Raw genomic sequence first — 13991 nt, 5'->3', positions numbered from 1 at the left:
CATCAGCAGCCTCACGGTTACTGCAGTCTTCAACACACTCCACCATTACAATGACCTAAAACAGCAGTGGATCCCTCCCTGTGTGGATCATACATGAGGGAAGAGTCTGTACCGGCTCTCTGTGGACAATAGCAAACATTGTCAAAATTAAGACAGATTAAGACAAAATTAAGAAGTGAGAGTGAGACTGTTCACACAACCCCTTTTGGCTTTGGCAAATAAATGGTGAGTTCCTCACTAGTTACACTGGATACATGGTTGGAACTGAATTGCAAGAATGACCCTCAGTGATGCCAGCAATTGATTTTGTTTTATTTTTTTCTCCAAAATTCCAGGTATCGACACACGCCTCTGTAGAGTATTCCTCACATTAAAGGTGCAGTCACATTTTGACAAAACGTTATGGATAAAAAAAAAAAGGTCTGTTGTCAATAGTGTAGTGAAAGATGAAGCACCGTTCACACAAATGTCACTTCTAAGCCAAGCAGCTTTCACGGTGGTTAACACAACAAACCCGTTGCGAAATCTTTCCAATTGTATGGATTCCTATTGAAATGAATAGATTTCGTCTGTGAAAATCTGACAAACAATGTGACCGCACATTAAGTCACCAAAACCAATCTCAATGCTTCTTGATAGACAGATGGAAACCAGCTCATATATGATGCTGTACGTGACACAATGACCTGTGCTGTTTGTCACAAATACGCAAAATATAAAGAAATACAGCACAAAAATATTTAATTCTTAAATCAAATTATACATAGTACATATTTTGCATTATTTTCATTAAAAATGTTATCTTTTTGAATATTTTAATACTTAAAACGCATATTTCTTCTATTATATCTTAAATCAAATTATACATAGTACATATTTTGCATTATTTTCATAAAAAATGTTATCTTTTTGAATATTTTAATACTTAAAACGCATATTTCTTCTATTATAAAAAATTACATTTTTAAAATGCAAACTATACATTTTCATGGCTGGTAAGGCACAAGTAATTAGTTTTTAAATGCATTTTTCACTACAGCAAAGTGACATTGCTTCTCAGTGTGACAAAACATATTCAGCTAATCAATAATGAAACTCACTGTTGATTATTTTCATCATCCACCTTTACTGATTTGATGGATTCGTCGTTGCGTCCCTAGCTGCTTCACTTGCATTGTCCTGTACAACTGGTTTAGAGGCGAAGCTTGTGACCACTGAATCTCCCTCACACTAGTTCAACCCATCTAGTTTGTGGCTTTTTGCCAGTGTCACCCAAATCTCACCAACTATCATGAGAGAAATGCTGGAACAGATATCAGATCAGCTGTGTGCAGTAATGTAAATCTCACAGAGATTCCACACTTTCTAATCCTACTGACTGAATAGTAGATGGACTAAAAGCGGAATAAACCATGCAGATCAGACCACTGCTCGGCCAGATGGCGTCTCCATCCATCACGCCCCATTACAGGGCCCAGATTAGCAATCTCCAGACTTGTTTACCTATCACCAGTAAGGAGGAAGTTCAAGATTATCTGTGCAATGGATCAGGAGGTTTGTGAAGGCGGTAGGGGGAATTAAAACTCGCTGAACATGCAGTAACCACAGGCCTTCGCTGTCACTATGGGAACCTGCTGCGAGAAGATCCTACTTCATAAAAAAGAAAGCCACAGCTTGCAGAGACGACCGCAATGACTTACACTAAGTGACTGGCTCTTTCCTCGACAATTACAGAGAGAGACAGTAATTAAAGACACTCCTGCACGTCCTCAAGCTAATTATCAAGGTGAAGGACCTTGATACATGAGTGCCGCCACATTCCTTACTAGCCACATGGCTGGTTGTGGAGAAACGAGGAGGAGAGTACTACATGACCTGACCGAAGACAAAGCAGGCAAGGCCCTGTAAAACAATACTGTTTCAAGACAATGCCAACAAAAGAGGCCACAATTGTGCTGCAAGTGATACGCTGCATAGGTCAACAACGTGACGGTTATTTTCGTTCTATTATTTCATTCAAAATTAAAAATACAATGCATGCATACAACAACTTGAATAGACCTCTTCAATGATGAACATTTAAGGCCCAGATATACTTTAAAAACGAAATCGAAGAACGAACTGATATGGCGTCATTAAGAACATAATCAGGCCAAAATGAAGTTCATTTTGGGAGTTTGAAATGGCTTGAAATTGAATTCTCCGGAAGTAAAAAAATAAAAACTGCTGCACTGCTTATTAATATTTGTACATCAAATGAAAACTGTGACCAACATGCAGGAAAAAAAAAACAGGAAATGACATCATAGAAAGTACCCCTGCAAACCAGCATGACTATGTGTCAAGGTCAATCATTTTCTTAAAATATCTGATAATTTGACAAGGAAAGGTTAGTTCAAGTTGTGCAATGTCATGTGGTGAATTAGTAATTCATGATGTTTATTACAAAAAAAAAAGCGTTTAAAACATTTTTCATAATAATGAATAAGATGTGTACACTTACATACAAGGAAAATACATGTTACTACTTTTTACATGATGGTTACACCAAATGACATTTTTAGAGGCATTAAAGGAAAACTTTTGTTGAAAATGCTATTATACTTGTTCAAAACCATATGAAACCAACATGAATACAAAAAGGACATTTCTAAAAACTTGGTATGTGTTTAAACTAGATTTTTTAAAGTTTTGTCCATTTTTTTTTAAATCACAAACACACTTAAGTCATTGACCTGCCTGTCATTTTAGTTTCACTCTTGTTTTTGGCCATCGTTCTAGACGAAGACATAGCATGTGGAAAGAGGACACACACCATCAGGACTACTCATGTCTACAAACTCCTAGTTTCTAAAGCAGTTGCACGTCTCTGTCCAGACAACATTAATCACACGAGGGGCCTGACAGCGGCAACCTATTTTTGTCACCAGCAGAAGCTGAGGGCTGAACTTGTATCTCATTAAAACTTAAATACTATACAAATTATCTTGAATCCGGCTTGCTGGAATTCATAAATCGTTGATGGCTTTGGCTCCAGGTCAAGCCACTGACGCGGAGCTAATGTTGATGTTGAATGTGTCAACAGTCATCTTCCACTGGGACGAAGCATGTTTGCTCACCAACCTCAAGCGAATGTGAGAGAACTGCATTAAGTGTGTTTGTAATTCGGTAGAAACCCACACGACAGGATTATTACCATTTTTAAAAAAAATTATACAATGTTTACCTTAAAACGAACCCACATTAACATGCAGCACACCTTTCAATACAATCCTTTCATGCACCGACAACTACATGCCAACAAGATCGGGGTGTTTAACGGCCGACAGGTTTGTCTGCTCCTCACTTTTCCCACTGGCTTTGCTCGTCAGGTTTGCCTGTGACTGTGGTGGAGAGCAGCTCGAAAAGCTACGGAATTGAGCCTCTGACCACAGAGAGAGCCGTGCCAGGGTTTTGAAATACCCCTCCACAAATACACCTCCCATCCAGAGAGCTCTGTTTTGCACTTGCCTCTCACCACCCAGACATGTAGGCGCTGTTGGCAAGAGAATGGATCCCCCTCCCTCCGCTGGAGTGACTATGACACTCGCCAAGCTTTCCTAATGCAATGTGGCTCAACTTTGTGGGGTAAAGTCTGCTTAATGCCCATCTTCGTCCAACTCAAAGGTATTTACACATTAACTTTACCACAGTATCTCTGTGAAGGAGAGGAATTGCAATAAATGTAAGTCCAAAGGAGATTTTATTTCGTGCCTGCTTGATTTGTGCAAAACAAACGGCGAAGCTTGACATAATAATAGCAGTTACTTAGAAATATTATGCCATTTTGAACAACCCACACCATTTTAATGCAATTTTGAGCAGGTCACATATCATTCTTTGACATAACCAATCAATTCATCAAAGTTGCATCTATTATTTCTCGACAGAGTAAACTGCTGCGCGGTTCTGAAAGCAGGCACAACGGTGCTCAAAGACAGCTGGGGTAAAGAGGAACAGAGCGCTGGACTGAATGTGGCAAACAGCCAGAGGAAAGCCAATGCATTTTAATGTGAGCTAGCTTGAGTTGAGTGTTTGCATCTCGGTGCTCAAAGTGGGAAAAAAATAGGTGCCGGTACTTGCTTTGATATTAACTGCTGCCAAATTTAGCTTATTAGATTAACTAAATATTTACTGGTGTTAAATTTAATTGAAATAGTTTTACTGTTTGAATTCTAAAGTCGATTAGAATAAGAGCAGCAGCACAGTGAACATCACACACAGTGTTCAAAAAAACAATACTAGATGATTAATGTACACCTTTATATTGGAGAAAGGCGGCTAGGGAGGGCTTGACCCATTATTTTTTATTTAGAATCATATTCAGATCAAAATAAAATAATTTGCACTGCATGCCTGGTGAAATGTAATTATTTCAGTAAGAATTCAGTTCTGTAAGAAATATCATGAGAAACATTGTTGGTAGCACAAAAGTTACTGGTTACTGGTTATGAACATCTTTGCATCCATCCATTCTCCGAACCGCGTATCCTCTGTAGGGTCGTGGGAATGCTGAAGCCTATCCCAGCTTCTTGGGCCACAGACGGGGAACACCCTGGACACCCTGGCCAGTCCTCACACACACACACACACACCTATGGGCAATTTATTTTGTCCAATGCATGTCTTTGGATTGTGGGGAAAACAGCACACAGAGGACATCCACTCCAACACAAAAGGAGAACATGGAAACTCCACACAGCCAGGACTCGAACTGGGGATCTTCTTGCTACCCAAGAGAAGCTAAATGCATAAAAAAATGAATGCACTACCGTTCAGAAGTTTGGGGCCGGTAAGATTTTTTAAAGTTTTCGAAAGAAGTCTCTTATGCTCACCAAGGCTGCAAATATATAGTAAAAACAGTGTTATTGTGAAATGATATTACAATTTAAAATAACCATTTTCTATCTGAATAGATTTTAATGTGTAATTTATTCCTGTGATGGCAAAGATGAATTTTCAGCAGCCATTACTCCAGTCTTCAGTGATCCTTCGGAAATCATTCTAATATGCCAAATACATCATGAAATGTTGGATGGAAGTTAATGGGCAACTGTATTTACAACTGCAAATCAAATAATTTAATCATTTTAGAAACTAAATACTATGGAATCCTTCAGGAATGATTTTAAGGAGGTTAGCTGCAAATGAGATATCCCTGCTAATTCATTCGCATCCTAAATATGACTTCTACCCTGACTAAGGTCCATAATAATCTACAGCATGTACCAGATTTATTGACAACAGTCAACACTTTGCAAGACTAAACAGTCTGCCCCGTTGCTCTCACTACACAAAGACTATCTTGTCAAGCAGGGATAGAAGCAAAAACTATTACAGTTACTGTGAAAAGCATGGTGCAGAATTGCCAGAACAACGTACCGGTGAGCACTGGCTCACATCAAGCACTGGTGTGTTTATTCCACCACAGTGTGCGCCATCCAACTTTGAAGGACTGTAATGCACCACAACGACTCCATAAACCAGAGTTGTAGTTTTATGACGGGAGTAAGCGAGGAAAATAATAACACTGAAATAAGCGGAGCTTAGAAACCGGTGGGACGTGAGCGATTAGAGACACATAAAAAGAACAAGATTGAAATGAGAGCCGGAATAGGGTGTTTTGCCCCACCGAACGTGGAGAACAGCAAAGGGGCCACATTACATTCCTGAAGTGAAATGATTTTTCAATTAGTGTGTGAACTGCGTTTGGAAGAGGGGGAGTCTATCAGAGGAGGGGTCTCAGATTCAATCAGTTCAGCTGCAGACGGAGGGCACTGTGTGAATGTGTGGGGGGGGTTTGGCGTCACCGCAAGGGAATGTCTCTCTCTCTTTCCTCCCCTTACCCAGCCGCCTGGCCCTGGAGCCAACGAGAGACACATTGTTTAGTCTAAATCCTGCCAGCACAGGGCTACACACTCCAAACCCCTTCACACACATGGAAAAACACACAAATAAGCGGAAATGCATTTCGAAAAACAACCGAGAACTTCAAGAATGGAAAATCTGTACGTTTGCCGTTTTATTTTCAAGAGTCACGCTACAGACAGCTGTATATACGTGATACTTGCAGCATGAAACACAGATGCTGCACTGACATGACATGCAATACTGCGCTGAGCAGTGCCGCACACATGCATAGGCCTACAGTACGCCCATACTGAAGCACTATCAGAGTACAAATCAAAAACGTGGAAATGCTTGACAGTGAGACAGCCAACTCCTACTTCCTGCCCTGCCCCACAGACAGACGGGCAAATTCCTTAAGGCCGACAGAGCTCGCAGACGCAGACGGGGAGGGGGGGAAACACGTAAGACACAGGGCAACAAACACGCCACTGCGGTTGGAAAACGGTGTGTTTCAAAGAAAATATCAGGAAATATCAAAGAGCGTTACGCCTGTGCTAATTTGCACTCGTTTTATTACTCCGCAAAGATAATTATCTTTGCTGATCAAACGCTCAAATTAGAGTGACGGAAAATCTCAAAGGAAATTATATTAAGACCAGACGTTTGAAATCATATATTTGGGTAATTACAGAACGGCATCCAACTTCACTTCCCCGCGTGTAATTTTTATTTTATGTTAAAAGAAAGACACCTTCAAGTAGCAACACATCCTAACAAAAAAGCACAGCGTGATGGTATCAGAAGGTAATGCTAAGGTTTTCTGACATATACTGGGAGGGGGGGTTCAACTTTTTTTTTAAGACCGAGATGGAGCAAGGAACTCCGGTTATATTTTGTATAAAAATAATTGTTGTACGTTAAGCCTGGACTATAACAATGTGTAAAGAAATTTGTATAGAGTCAAATACTAATACTTAATCATATGTGTATAGTCAAATACTAATACTTAAAGGGATAGTTCACCCAAAATTGAAATTTGTGCTATAATTTATTCACCCTCATGTTGTTCCAAACCTGTATGACCTTCACTCTTCTGAGGAACAAGGAACAAAGAAGATATTTTGAAAAATGTGGGTAACCAAACAATTTCTGGTCCCCATTGACTTCCACTGTTTTTTTGTCTATAATATGGAAGTCAGTGAGGACCATCAACTGTTTGATTATCAACATTCTTCAAAATATCTTCTTTTACATTTCTCAGAAGAAAGAAATTCATACAGGTTTGGAACAACCTGAGGGTGAGTAAATTATGACAGAATTTAAATTTTTGTGTGAATTATGCCTTTTTTTTTTAAAGCTAACTTAATTTCAAAACTTTAATGCTTTTAAAATTGTAGTTAGTTAAAGGTTAACTCAATGAACTGTTCCATTTATACACTTATTTTCACATAGCTATGAGAAGCATTAAACATGGCAAGCAGTGACCGTACTGTATTAAAGGGGTCATATGATGCGATTTCAAGTTTTCCTTTCTCTTTGGAGTGTTACAAGCTCTTGGTGCATAAAGAAGATCTGTAAAGTTGCAAAGACTAAAGTCTCAAATCCAAAGAGATATTCTTTATAAAAGTTAAGAGTCAACCACGCCTACCTAAAACGGCTCGTTCCAACACGCCCCCACATATCTACGTCACTATGTGGAAATATTAGCATAATGCCACCCAAATGTGCACGCAAAGAAAGAAGGCGTGGTTTCAGGAACAGCAGCAGTGTTGATGCAGCCATGTCAGGGAGACGCTGTGTGATTCAGTGCGAAAGCAAAAGCACTTTATTTGGCCTTCCGGAAGTAGATGCAATTAGGAATCATTGGTTAAGATTTATTTACAACAGAACAGCACAACCCAGATGTTCGAATTTGTGCAACGCATTTTATGGACGACAGTTTTTTGAACCTAGAAGAGTACAACGCGTGCTTGTGGTGTTCAGCCAATCACATTGCACTGGGTCAGCTGGCCAATCAGAGCAGACTGCGCTTGTCAAAGGAGGGGGCTTTGTTGAAAACGATGTGTTTGAGAGAGGCGGGGCATAGAGGACCTACAATAATGTACAGTATTTGAAAAATACTAGACGCGCACTAAAGGCAGTTTTTAGCCAATCACAACACACTGGGCTAGCTAACCAATCAGAGCCCATCGCCTATTTCTGAGGGCGGGGCTTCATAAAAGCAGGAAATTAGCAGCGCGTTTCTCAGAGAAGAGACAGAGCGGTGTGGAAGAAAGGTAAATTATGTGAAAAATAATGTTTTTTTTTTTTTTTAAACGAAGCATTAACATGTTAGACTGCACCTCATAAACACAATCAAGCCTAGAAAAAAAAACAGTGAACCACCCCTTTAATATTACAATTTGTTTAACAATTTTTTTTTATTTTTTACAAAAATTAGTTTAAGAACAAACATTAATTAGCCACTGCAGACCCCCTGTTGAAGACCCACGATATGATGATTATTATCATTCTTGTACCACTATTTACATGGTTTTTCCAAGGTACTTTCAAGAATAAATGGACATACTAATTTTCCTGACTAAAAACCATGGTATTGTCATGGTACATGTACAGAAAACATGGTACTGTCATGATATATACATTCAAAAAAGCAGTGTTAGATTGTACCAAGTTAAAAACATGCACGAGTGCTAATAAATGTATTAGATACTTCATTAGACACTTAATATTATAATCCTGTATTATAAACTTGTGTTCAAAGTTACGTTGGATAAAAGCATGTAAAAATGCAATGTAAATGGTACCAAAACATTTTCAAAGTTACTATAGTATTTTGTATAGAAATAAACATGGCAAAGCCTAAGGAATTCTGCCACTGTACATGAAATAAGCTGCTAGTTTGGCAGCAAGATTAAGACTTAAGACTTAAGGTCAAGACGTGTTTCTAACATGGTGCACAGCCCATTATCCAGTAATTGATGCACAGTACTGGATGCTCCACAGAACGTCCTTGAACAAGAACACAATATCTCTCTTCATGGCCCGGCTAGAATCTCATACCACGGCCTGTCGTCTCTAAAAAGTGCCAATACTGCGTATGAACTATCACCAGAGCCTTAATGGCCATGTTACACATATGTGAGTGTGTGAGTAATGAGTGCTGATGGGCATAGCAGAGTGGCAAAAGATCCATAGCTTCATGCTTTCACAGCGGTCACAGATGGGGTAATGACTCTCACACACAGCACAGCGTCCCCTTCATCTTAATCTTTTCCATGCTCGACAAACCATCCTCTCACTGGTTTCTGCCTAACTGTGGCATTACAGTGCTAAACTCCCTCAAGTGAAACTAACTACCCATCCAGAGTCTAACTCAGATCTAAATCTCTGTGGCAGCTCCTAACGGCTTTAAAATTAGCTTGTGATGAGCCCTCGAACCGGTTTACCAGCATGGTTGGACAAGAAGACCACATTTTAATTACTGTGTCTGTCTCCATTGTAACCTCATTGTGTGGTCTTACCTCTGTAGTCAAAACCGCAAAGCTGAAAGTGCATTCCTCACAGGACATGTTGGTTGGCTGGACAGATGATGGTGGAATATGTGACCCTAGTACGATTAGGCTACTTTAACTAAGAAAAATCAGTATGGCGATGACACGGAGCTGAAAGAATTTGCCAAGAAGCTTTCGTTCTAGAGATGGACTGCATGGGAGATATGAATGTGCCATTTGTGGGTGGGGGTTTATTAGACCATAAATTGAAAATCATAGCTGAAGTTATGACTCATAACAACGTAAAAACAACATTTTGCTTTTAGCTTTTTATTTTCTCAAAAAAATAATACTGGGGTTATTTGCATGACCGGAAACTATCTGTATTAATATAAAGGGAAATATTTTGTGGATGCACTTGCTGCATTTAAAGACAAAATACTGACAAAACAAACAGCACTAACAACAAAGTTCCATGGCAATATTAACGTTTTGAACATGTTCCATTATAGGACCACTGTCCTTTGAAGTACCATGTACATACCATAGTATTTGAATATGGTAAACATTCAGTAATGTGGATCATGGTATTACCATCTGTCACATCAATGTACCTCAGTAAGGTTACAAGACTCTAAGGTCAAAGTGACATATTGGAATAAATCATGTGGTGCTTTGTGTTATCACAGATCCTGAGTTTTGAAAAGCACATGCTGTATATAAATCCTGCATATTCCCAAAGGGAATATTCTCTAACTCAGAATCTTGCTCTCCATTCAACTTAAAGATGCACTCAGTAATGTTTGGGTTATATTTTGCTGGCTCTTACTCATCCCAGTGGTCTTGGACTTTATACTGACAAATCAACATTGACATGCTTTTCCATTTCTCATCAGAGCTGCCTGGTTGACTTTTGTTGTATTCCTTTACATTCATCTAAACTACTGTTCAAATGTTTGGGTTCGGGAGATTTTTTATTGATTTGTCTCTTATGCTCACCAAGGCTGCATTTATTTAATAAAAAAATGCAGTAAAATCAGTAATATTATACAATATTGTTACAACTTATTTGGGCTCAAGAAACATTTCTAAACTTTCAACATTGATAGTAATAAATTTTAATATTTTTTAAGAAACTGTGATACATTTTTTTCCAAGACTCTTTGATAAATAGAAAATTCAAAATAACAGAATTTATTTCAAACAAAAAAAGTAAACAAAATATTTACAAATTGTTATTATTAGTGTTCACAGAACTCTTTAAAATTGCATGACACATTTGTTCATGTGATCGCAACATGGCAGCCTCCATGAGGGAGCAACCCACTCCATGAAACAGCTTTTTCAAGGCTACATATGACTGGAGTCTTTTTCTAATGCAAGTAAAACATTATAATTGGGGAAAATTATTGGATGCACCTTTAAGGGATAGCACAACTGACACTTTCATCCTTCTCCTCCCATCCTCTCCCTAATCTCTTGTACCTGTGGAGACAGAGTTAGAATTAAACACTAGCCCACAAAACTCTGTATGACTTGTGATTGATGCTTGATTAGGGAAAAGGCTTGAACGAATCATTGCACACAACATGGGAAAATATATCCATCCATCACATTCCTGCAATTTGTAGGGGCTTTTCTAGGGTCTCAAAACAATCAATGGTACAATATCACATGCCGCTGATCTGATGACTAACTGCATATCCATATCAACTGGGTAAACAGGCTCTAATGGCCGACACACAACATGGTCGAACTGATCTGTATGAATGCAAGAGACAAGAACACAAAACACACTCTCTGATAATGATGATATATACATACTATACACACAGCCTTACTTTCAACTTGATCCTACACTACACTACTGCCAGCATTTATCACAAATAAAACTGCCCAGTCAATATTTGCAATTATGTATTCTGAATCCTCATAAACCAGATGTCCAGCAGCCTGAAAAAAAAAACATCTGATTGTGAAACCAACCATCAAGAAACTTTGCTTGTAAATTTCTTTCTAGTTATCCCCAAAAGCACCTGCTTGTGTAACTGTCCAATGCAGAGTCAAACCACTTCAGTTTAATAGTCTTAAACACCATTCAGGTCATTGATTGAGCTACAAATGATTCAGAATGCAGCGGTACGACTGGTCTTCAACGAGCCCAAAAGAGCCCATGTTACACCTCTCTTTATCTCCTTGCACTGGTTACCGGTCGCGGCTCGAATCAAGTTCAAGACATTGATGCTTGCATATAGAACAGCCACAGGCTCAGCACCCGCCTACTTCCACTCACTACTACGAATCTACATCCCCTCCAGAAGTCTGAGATCCGCTAGTGAGCGACGCCTTGTGGTACCATCACAGAGAGGCTCAAAATCACTTTCCAGAACATTCTCGTTCACCATTCCTGGCTGGTGGAACGATCTTCCCACCCCTATCCGGAATGCTGAATCCCTGACAATTTTCAAGCGACAGCTGAAAACTCATCTCTTTCGAAGCTACTTGACTTCATCATCATAAAAAAAAAAAAAAAAGATCTCTCTTTATTTATTCCTTCTCTTTCTAGCTTGTACTTATTTGAACAATGTCTAGAAACTTGGTATTACAAGCACTTCCTGTATCTGTTTGCCTCTTTAAGAAGAATTGCTTTATGTATCCCCAAATTGTAAGTCGCTTTGGATAAAAGCGTCTGCAAAATGACTAAATGTAAATGTAAATGTAAATTACACTGCCATCAAACTACCGAAAGCAGGATTCACCATAAAACATCACAGGCTACAGGTCATTTTCACTTTGACTGAAAACTACCAGTCTAGATTAATACCAGGAGACATTTTGTCAATGCATTTGCTGCATACAAAGACAAAAACATTCAAAATACAGACAAAACAGCGCAATAAATAAAGTCAATGAATGGAAATACAGAGATTTTTAGGACATGTGCCAGGATAGTGCTATGGCATAGTAGCGTGTAAATACATTAATGCATGAATAAGGTAATAATTCAGAAACGTGGACCATAATATTACCACTTGACACCATTACTGTGCTATGGTACCACAGCTGCACCAAACATTAATGTTTTGGGGAAATGCAGCTCACCACAGTGCTAATGTAAAGACTACACAAACTAATTACTGCATCACAAAACCTGCTCTAAAACAAATATGTGCATGTAATACTATATATAACCAAGTAAGTTCTGCATATATGCAGAGATATTCTCTGATTTAGTTCTACCGTTTCTTTACAAGTAGTAGGGCTAATAAAAGCACCTGTTTGTGTAACTTCTGACAAATTCAAAGTAAATCCACTTTGGTTTAACTAAACTAGACTAACACACAGAAGACCCCCTTCAAGCCATGAAACTGACATTGAAACTAGATCCAACACAACATATCTCTTGGTAATAATACACCAGCGAAGCAATATAAAGCACGACACTTCTGACAGTTCACATTTGTACAGTGAACCGATTCAGTTCACTTCACATTACAGCGTCCATGCAACAACGCGTGACTCTGATGAACAACATGCGCTTAAATCTGCAAATAATGTAACATGGACTCTGTACGTTACATATCAAAGGTAAATATTTGAAATGTAGCTCTGAAGCATATTTACCAGCCACAGCACTGAGCAGAAGCATTGAGCACAGCCCCAGTGACAGCACTGATGTTCGGTTTAGGATCCCCACTCTCATACTGATGATGGTCCTGGTGTTTCTCGATGGGTTCAGCTCCAAAAAAAAAAAAAAAAAGTTCCAGCAGATTTTCTTTTTCCCCCTTCTTCTTTATCGACCGAAGTTCAAACTCGTGTGCTCGGAGGGAACAGTCCGAAATTAGACGTGCAAATGAAGGTTTGGAGGCAGTGCATGATTTTAGACGCCTTTGGGTTTGTGTGTGCTGTGATAAATAGATTATAAACACATTTTCTCCATGCTGGTTCGGAGTTAGAGCGATTATACTTAATGCAATGTATGTGATCCACTTTCTCGCATGTCTTCAGCCTTTTAAGAGAGGTCTCAAACCCTGCTGTGATCGCGTCTCGGTTGTTATCGGTGTTTATAAACAAGATTTAGTTTCGATGCATTAGGTTCTGGTCCAGACGCTCGAGTAGGCTTTCTTAATATGGGTCAGGTTTCTACGTGTCAGTCCGCTTCAGTCGATGTTTAGTTTCACGAGCTGACGACATGCCTGACATTTCCTGGCTTTATCTGATGTTATTCCTGCATTAATGCCAAAATAATATGTCTGAACTGAAGCAAATCTACGACAGAAGGCGTCGAGCCCATCGGTCGGTTCAAGCGGCCCGAACAGGAGCGACATTGAGTCCGAACCAAAGCGACAGAGGCCTTTTATAAACAGCGCAGTGAGTCTCAGTCGATGATGGTCGGTAAACTGATCGCCGGTCAGAGTCTGCTCGGGTAAATGAGCGCATTTCCCCCGGTGTGGATGATTATCGCCCCGCGGATCACGTCGAGCTCCCGCGGCCGCTCTTGGTAACTTCAGCTCCGCCTAGAGCAGACAGATGAAGGGCAGTTGGTCCTCCTCCTCCTCCACCACCCCCATCTCTCGCTCTCTCTCTCTCTCTCTCTCTCTCTCTCTC

General features: G+C 39.5%; 1 protein-coding gene across 2 annotated transcripts in view; it reads right to left on the bottom strand.

Moving 5' to 3' along the window:
- Positions 1-13945, bottom strand: part of LOC107668372 (bone morphogenetic protein receptor type-2-like) — a 71837-nt gene extending 57892 nt beyond the window's left edge. For both annotated transcript variants that reach the window (XM_016460212.1, XM_016460213.1), the window contains exon 1: positions 13008-13945. In XM_016460212.1, the coding sequence (XP_016315698.1) occupies positions 13008-13086 (79 nt within the window). In that variant the 5' untranslated portion in view covers positions 13087-13945. The remainder of the gene's footprint in view (positions 1-13007) is intronic.
- Between the last annotated feature and the right edge of the window lie 46 nt (positions 13946-13991).

The sequence above is a fragment of the Sinocyclocheilus anshuiensis genome, unplaced genomic scaffold (assembly GCF_001515605.1).
Source record: "Sinocyclocheilus anshuiensis isolate Anshui unplaced genomic scaffold, SAMN03320099.WGS_v1.1 scaffold1237, whole genome shotgun sequence".
NCBI lineage: Eukaryota > Metazoa > Chordata > Actinopteri > Cypriniformes > Cyprinidae > Sinocyclocheilus > Sinocyclocheilus anshuiensis.
The sequence above is the reverse complement of the archived record's forward strand: the minus strand, read 5'-3'. Positions and strand labels throughout refer to the sequence as shown.